The sequence below is a fragment of the Engraulis encrasicolus genome, chromosome 1 (genome assembly GCF_034702125.1).
Source record: "Engraulis encrasicolus isolate BLACKSEA-1 chromosome 1, IST_EnEncr_1.0, whole genome shotgun sequence".
Classification (NCBI taxonomy): Eukaryota; Metazoa; Chordata; class Actinopteri; order Clupeiformes; family Engraulidae; genus Engraulis; species Engraulis encrasicolus.
The window spans coordinates 19,395,610-19,403,538 of record NC_085857.1 but is presented as its reverse complement, the minus strand read 5'-3'; the positions used below and the strand labels follow the sequence as shown (position 1 = coordinate 19,403,538).

Below are 7,929 nucleotides of genomic sequence, written 5' to 3'. Positions count from 1 at the left end.
TAGCCTATTGAATTGACACTGCAAAGTTTAGCTTTTTTCAGCATTTACTATATATTAGGCCAACTTTCTCATATTGTCCCTGTGTATCTGTGTGCGTGTGTGTGCGTGTGTGTGTGTGTGTGTGTGTGTGTGTGTGTGTGTGTGTGTGTGTGTGTGTGTGTGTGTGTGTGTGTGTGTGTGTGTGTGTGTGTGTGTGTGTGTGTGTGTGTGCGTGCCCGTGCCCGTGCCCGTATGTGTGTGTGTGTGTGTTATTCTATTTTTAGGGTCACATATTGTCCCCCTACTGTTTCTCTCTTCTTTTCTCTCTGTCTCTTCTGTCTGATGTCTTTTTTTCTTCTCTCCCTCAGCGCCTGTTTATCTCTTCTCATGCCCCCTCTAATTCTCTCCTTTGTGCCAGGCCGTGTTTGTCCTCCTCTCCAGAAGTGTCAAACTCATCTCATTATCTGTTATCTTATCCCTCCATTTGTCTCCCACTCTGACGGTGTGGTGCTTTTCTTTACCTTCACCCCCCCCCCTCTCTCTCTCTCTCACCCTCCCTCTCTCATTCTCCACTCATCTATCTATCTAGGTAGCTACCCATCTACAGTATCTTGACATCCATGTCTTATGTGAAATAGGCTACAGGAGCAGGGTAGATGTCTTGTGTATGGCATACCACACATTACAGTACGTGTAGCCTACATGTAAGAGACTATTGCAGTTTTCACTTTTGAACTGTGCGCATTGAAGTGCATGTATTTTTTTGACATTTCTCATAACCATTTCTCGTCTATTTACATTTTATCTACCATTCATCCAATCATCCATCTCTTGCATGTGAAAGCCTGGCACAGCTCAGCACAATATGAACACACAACATATATTTTCAGTTTACAGTATATACGATACGGAGTGTACTGTAAATGCACAATATATCTGTTTGTCTTGCCTATCAGTCTATCTTCTCCTAGGGAAAACAAAATATCAATTTATAGCCTCTCCTAAAAACATCAAACATCTTCGTACTGTTAAATGTCTCCAAAGGTCCTCTCTACTTCAGCAGTCCCCCTCTCTCTCTCTCCCTGTGCCAGATGAAATTGGACATCCTCATGGACATAAAGAAAGAAAGAAAGTCCCCCGTGTCAAAGAAGGACAGATAACTGTTTGGGAAAGTGCACTGAAAAGGACCAAAAAGTCTCCCCCTCCTGAAGGGACTGTTGGTTGGCCCCATTCCCTCACCTGTTCACGATATTGATTATTTCATTAGAGAGAGAGAGAGAGAGAGAGAGAGAGAGAGAGAGAGAGAGAGAGAGACCCAGAGAGAGAGTAAGAGAGAGAGAGAGAGAGACACAGAGAGAGAGAAACACAGAGAGAGAAAGAAAGAAAGAAAGAAAGAAAGAAAGAAAGAAAGAAAGAAAGAAAGAAAGAAAGAAAGAAAGAAAGAAAGTGCAAGAGAGCTTCCAGACAGCTGAGCGATTCTTTTTCTTTTTCTGTGTACATGAGCTGTACAATACAGTTCCCCTTTGCTTCTCCCTCTCTGTTCTCTGCCAGCAAACGAACGAGCGCTCTGCAGGGAACATGGCTTGCACATTCGATTTTGTGACAAGCGAGGGCTCTTTGTGTGTGGGGTGACGGGCAATTAGATTGGAACATGGGGCAGACGGAATGAATGCAAACGAGGGATGAAGAGATGATGAAGGGATGACGGAAGGGTGAAATGAAACGGAAAGAGAAAAAAAAGGGATGAACGGACGGACGGAATACATCTGCTCCACGTCAAATCGAAGAACAGAAAGAAAGAGAGGAGGGAACCCGGGAGGGAAAAGAAAGGAGAAAGGGAATGGGGGGGATGTGTGAGTGTGTGTGGGAAGGGATAGAGAGATAGAAGGATGGAGGGATGATGGAGGTGGTGGAGGAGTGCGGAGAGAGCAGGAAGATAGTAAGCAGTGGCAGATAATTGAAAGTCAACAGACCACAACAGAGCGGATAAACAATAACAAGTCGTTTGGCTGGAGTGCAACAATATTGAGGCGAACAGCGGGAGGGCTTAGTGTGGTGGCGGAGGGGATGGAGGGGGAAGGAGAAAGAGAGAGAGAGAGAGAGAGAGAAAGAAAGACAGAGAGAGGGAGAGCATGAGTGCTTTGTGTAGTGGTAGTCAGGTGGTGGGGGGTATACTGACATGGACAGGAAAGAAGAGAGAAGAGAGAAAGAAGAGAGAGAGAGAGAGAGAGCGAGCATGAGTGCTTTATGTAGTGGTGGGGGATAGAACAGACATAGACAGGAGAGAGAGAGAGAGAGAGAGAGAGAGCGAGCATGAGTGCTTTATGTAGTGGTGGGGGATAGAACAGACATAGACAGGAGAGAGAGAGAGAGAGAGAGAGAGAGAGAGAGAGAGAGAGAGAGAGAGAGAGAGAGAGAGAGAGAGAGAGAATGAGTGCTTTATGTAGTGGAGGGGGATAGAACAGACATGGGCAGGAGAGAGAGAGAGAGATGAGGGAGAGAGAGATGACATAGGAACAGCTGAGGGCTACAGGGAGAGTGAAACGAGGGACCGACCTGAGGGACAGCTCGAGAGAGAAAGAAGAAAGAGAGTCACTTGAGATGGAAAAGACGGAGTGCAGGAGAGAGAGAGAGAGAGAGAGAGAGAGAGAGAGAGAGAGAGAGAGAGAGACAGAGACAGAGAGAGAGACAGAGAGAAAGAGAGAGAGTCTGAACAGAGAGCTGGAGAGAAGATGAAGTTTGAGGAGGGAAAGTGAGCGGTCTAAGCAGGGGAAAGAGGGAAAACCGGAGAAAAGAGTTAGAGAAAATGAGAGAGAGACAGAGAGATAGAGAGAGAAAGAGAGAGGGTGGGGGGACAGAGAGATTGGGAAAGAAGAAAAGGGAAAAGAAGGAAAGTTCACAGAAGAAAGTAGACTGAGCGCAAGTGACGGACAGAAAGAGAGTGAGTGAGGGAAAGTGAGAAAGACTTGCTGCTCTGGTGGCTCAGAGTCCCCCCTCCTCCCTCCCTTCCTCCCTCCTCTCCTGCCCTCCTTCCCCTCTCCCATTCCCTCCCCTCCTCCCTTTTCCTCCTCCGCCTTTTTCCTGAGAAAGTGGGAGTCACTCCCGCCAGCCCTCCTCACATTTAACACTCTGCCGTGGGCCAACGCACCTCAGTGTGCCCTGGAATCTACGCACCACAACCTCTCTTTTTTACCCTCTCTCTCTCTCTCTCTCACACACTCTCTGTTGTGTCTCTCCGTCACACACACACACACACACACACACACACGTACCGTACGTACACCCGGGAGTTTTGTAGTCAGAGACGTACACTTTTCTCTGTCTGTCTACACCAGATACAGTACACACACGCAGAGTCGCTCATGATGGATGTCAAAGTCTTGGCGGCGATGGTCCTGTTGACAGTGGCACTGCACACGCCGAGTGGTACCGGTAAGTCTTAAAAGTTTTTTTTTCTCTCTCTCTCATTGTTAAGTGGAAAAATGCTTTTGAGGTGGTGAATGGGGTAGGAAATAGCGGCTGGCGGTTGATTCCTGTGGATGTCGTTTCTCTCTCTCTTTCCACACTCTCTCTCTCTCTCTCTTTCCACACTCTCTCTGCTCTCTCCGTCTCTGTCGCTCTGCTCTCTCTTTCCACACTCTCTCTGCTCTCTCCGTCTCTGTCGCTCTGCTCTGCGCTGTCTGCTCTGTGTCACCACTGAGTGGACTTGAGGCTGGATGTCATCTGTGCTGCCTTTTCCATTAAATGCCAAAAATAATGCTCAGCTCTGGGGTGCATTATTATGGTTAAAGGAGGAAAGCAGTTTGGTTGGTTGGTTGGTTGGTTGGCTGTGTCCTCTTTTGTAAAATCTACTAGAACATGCTAATGTAGTGGCGGGCGTCCAGGGCAGCTGCAGCAACCGCACGCGACAAAAAACAAACCAAACTAAACAAAAAAAAAGGCAAATGCCATGTTGTGTTGTGCATTTGTTGGGGGACTTACGGGTTTGAAGCAAATCTGTTTGGTATTTATGTTTGTCCTGATGTAAAGAGTTGATTTTGTTGCTTGGAGGACGCTTGGATGTGGCTTGGATTTTTTTCCTCTCCATCTGTTGGTCCATATTGGTGTTGTAGTGTTTTGTAGATATATGATTGTGCTGTCTGTAACTAAAATTTGGTGATTTGGTCATTGCTTTGAGTTTTTAGATATGGTGTTTTTATTCCTTTATAGTAATAAGGCACGAGGGACAGATTCTGAATTCAGTCTATAACGTGGATTTAAAAAAAAAAAAGTTCCCCCTTTTATATCTTCAGCTTGTTTTAATAAAATTGTTATAATTTGGTGTCTGCCTTAAGGATGTAAAATAAATTCTGATCACGATGGGCTACTTTTCCACAATTTTCTTTGATATCTAGTTATTTCTCATGTCTATTAGATCTAACCTTGAGGTATAAAAACTAAAAAACATCAGTCGGACATGTCTCTGCAAGCTCGTCACAAGTTTGACATTTGGTGGTGAAAAGACAACTTATTAGCAGGGCAATGTGCATAAACCTTAAGCCTTAAGCCTGTGGGAGGGATGAGGTGTCGGAGTAAGAGTTTGTGTTGTGTTATGCAAAAGCGCTGCCTTGTGTTGTTTCAGTCGCCAAGTGTCCCCCCATTGTCCCCTTTAATGTGTGGGCCGTTTACGTTACCTTGTGGCGCTCACTTTCTTTTCAATTAGGCCCTAATTGCGTGGGGATAAACAAAAGGGAGGCGCGACGCTCACTTTTGCCCGCGCCAGACTCTCCCCAATAATCTGTCGGAGTCACTCGGGGCAGGCCCCGGATCACCTGGGCTTTTTATTTAGCATGTCAATGGTGAGGGCAGATGATGTGATAAAAACAAACTAAGTTGATTTATATTCCTACTCCCGAGATGTGCACTTCCTTAAGCACTTGATGAAAATGTCTAACAATCTCCCAAAAAAATGCAGAACTGACCTTCTCCCTGTGACTCTTGTGGACAGGATTATCTTATTTTCACTTAAAAGGCTGTTAAGCAGCTGTGAAGCTGAAACGGTCGGGCGGGTTTCGCACCAGCAGAACATGTTATAGATGGCCCATGTATGCTACAGTGGACCTGGGGTTCCTGGGAGCATTTCATCTCCGTGCTATGCAGAACAAAAGAAAGGAGAGAGGGAAAAAAATCTCTATCAAATAAAGTCAATATAGTTCATCACTGTGCCATGAAGGACAAAAGAAAAGAAGGGGGAAAAAATCTAAATCAAATAAGGCCAACACAGTTCATCACTGAGAAGACCTCTTATGTGTTCAATGGTAAATGGAGGTATCAGTGTGTTGGTACCAGGACAACGTAGGCTCACGAAGGAATGTCCTTCAACTTCAGCATTAGTGCGGAAAAAAGCGCCTTGTCCGTGTTTTTTGCAACTTGAGAGGATACTCATGACAGAAAAAGGGAGGAAAAGGGGAGAGATAGTAAAAAAAGCTCTGATGCAGCCTTGTTTTTAGAGTGTCCTTCAGGAAGCAAAAGATTGCTCTTTAGTGTTCTTCAGGAAAAGAAAGGTTGCTTTTCAGCACTTTGAGATGGTGGTGGTGCTGGTGGAGGAAAGTGCCCGTGTAAGCAGAAGAGTGACCAGAGAGCGGTGGGCTAATCTGTTTTTAATTATCCCTGGTGTGAGAAACCAGTCAGCCTATCAGACCACCAAATTAACCAGATGGTCCCAAATCGAATCCTTACAGATTCATGTAATCCATCACCTGTATAAAGTGTATCATGTTGTGTGTGGTGCCTCATTTTGCCATGTTTTGTTTATTGCTAAACGATTGAAGTTAGGCTGATTAGATAATGAATTAAAATTTGAAAATGACTGACGAAATATTTTTTGATTTGCAGTACTGATTTTATATTTTTGCCTCCCCATCTTTTTCCCTCTCTTTTTTTCTTCCTATATTCTCCTTCCATCTGATGCTTTTTTCACCCCTTTATGCCCTGTTCTATATCCCTCTCGTCATTCATTTCTGTCTCTCTCTGTTTTAATCTCTTCATCTCTCCATCTCCCATGTCTGTTTCGCTCTATTTCTCTATATCTGTTATCCCTTTTTTCCCCTTCTCTCCATCTCCATATCACGCCATCTCACTCTCCTCTCACTCCTTATATCTGTGCATCATTCCCTCCTGACCATCTATATCTGTCCATCTCTCTCTCTTTCTCTCTATATCTCTTCTGTCAATCTTTACATAATTTCACATCTCTCTCTCTCGATCTCTCTCTCTGTCTCTTTCTTTATTTCTCCATCACTCTCTTTCCTCGCTCTTTTTCCTTCCTCTCTCTCTCTCTCTCACGCTCCCTCTCTCTCTCTCTCTCTCTCTCTCTCTTTCTCTGTATATGTCTTCTGTCAATCATTCCACCTCTCTCTCTCGCTTTCTCTCTCTCTCTTTCTTTATTTCTCCATCACTCTATCCTCACTCTTTTTCCTCTCTCTCTCTCTCTCTCTCTCTCTCTCTCCGCAGCCAAGCCCATTAGTCTGGTGGAGCGCTGCTGGTGTCGCTCCACGCTCAACACGGTTCCGCAGCGGAACATCCGCGAGATCAAGTTCCTCCACACGCCCAACTGCCCCTTCCAAGTCATGTAAGTCGTGTGCATGGCGCGCCACAGCACATCTGCATCTGCACATAGCCTACATGGTGTATGTGCACACCCACCCAGGGCCGCTGACAGCTTTGGCTGGGCCCGGGACAAAGTCATCTGAAAGGGCCCCCTCACATAACACTCACAATACAATATAATGAGGACCCAATTCTGGGCCCACCTTCTCCCAGGGCCAGGGACAACTGACCCATTTGTCCCCCCTTATCAGCTTCCCGTGCACGCCCCATTAATGCTCTTCACTTCGCTATGTATCTGTGAAGTGAAATAAAAGTCTACTTCAACCAGGATTGTTTTTTTTGCCTCTTTTCCACTGCCAGTTTTCTGGTAGGCCCACAGCTCGACAGTGCGACTCGACCGCCACTTTTTGCTGTACGATTGAGCTGTGTCGTGCCTATTCGAAAAGCAAAAAGTGGCCAGCTGTAGACCTACCAGAAAACCGGCAGTGGAAAAGAGGCATTTGACTTGAACCAGGCTCCATCAATTGGAAACATTGCATTAAAGATATTTAGAAAGTGAGCAAAAAATCCTGATTGAAGTGGACATTTGTCACGTCACTGGCCTGTGTGTGCTACTTTGGTCAGACACTTGGATGTGTAGACCTCCAGTTTCAGTAACTTCCCGTCCACACCCTACACATGTCTTCACATACCCTATCCAAACTCCACACACAAGTCTGCACACAGCCACACACACTCACAGCAGCATCCCCATGCTCACTGCACCCACTTCTGAAGCCCACATACTATGTATGTGCAGACAGACGTAATGTATTTTCTCCACACATGTCTTCCACAGCACACATAAAGTACATACTGTGTCTGCACCCACATACTGCATGCACCACTACACAGTCAACTGCACACACACAAGTCTGCACCTCACACATATTTTGCAGCCCCACTCTTAAGTGTAAATATACGCACCCACATATACACATCACAACTAATGGCAGATACTTCTGCAACATCAAACCACCCCCCCCCCCCGCACTCAACTGCACTTCTACAACCCACCCATATTTGCAACACCATCCTCCCACACACACACACACACACACTCACACACTCAACTGCAGCCACGTTCCCTTCACAACCCCACACATGCGTACACACACGTCCGCACCCCCTGCACCCAGTGCACCCACAGTATTTTCACGGCTCATTACACGCCAGCTCCAGATCTTTGTGTGGCGTTAAGATGCACGTCGTGTAAACTGGCCCCAGGGGCAGCTGATATGTGGGGGAGATTAACATAGCCTATCTGGGGGGTATGGCTGAACTCTGAAGGGTGTAGGACGCATTGTACCTGTTGCACCCTTG

At 46.0% G+C, this 7,929-nt stretch overlaps 1 protein-coding gene across 1 annotated transcript in view; it reads left to right on the top strand.

Annotated features, from left to right (window-relative positions):
• Window positions 1-3,144: 3,144 nt before the first annotated feature.
• Window positions 3,145-7,929, top strand: part of cxcl12b (chemokine (C-X-C motif) ligand 12b (stromal cell-derived factor 1)) — a 15,899-nt gene continuing 11,114 nt past the window's right edge. Inside the window, exons 1-2 of the mRNA XM_063198630.1 lie at window positions 3,145-3,411; window positions 6,472-6,589. Coding sequence (XP_063054700.1) covers window positions 3,342-3,411; window positions 6,472-6,589 — 188 coding nt within the window. The 5' untranslated portion in view covers window positions 3,145-3,341. The remainder of the gene's footprint in view (window positions 3,412-6,471; window positions 6,590-7,929) is intronic.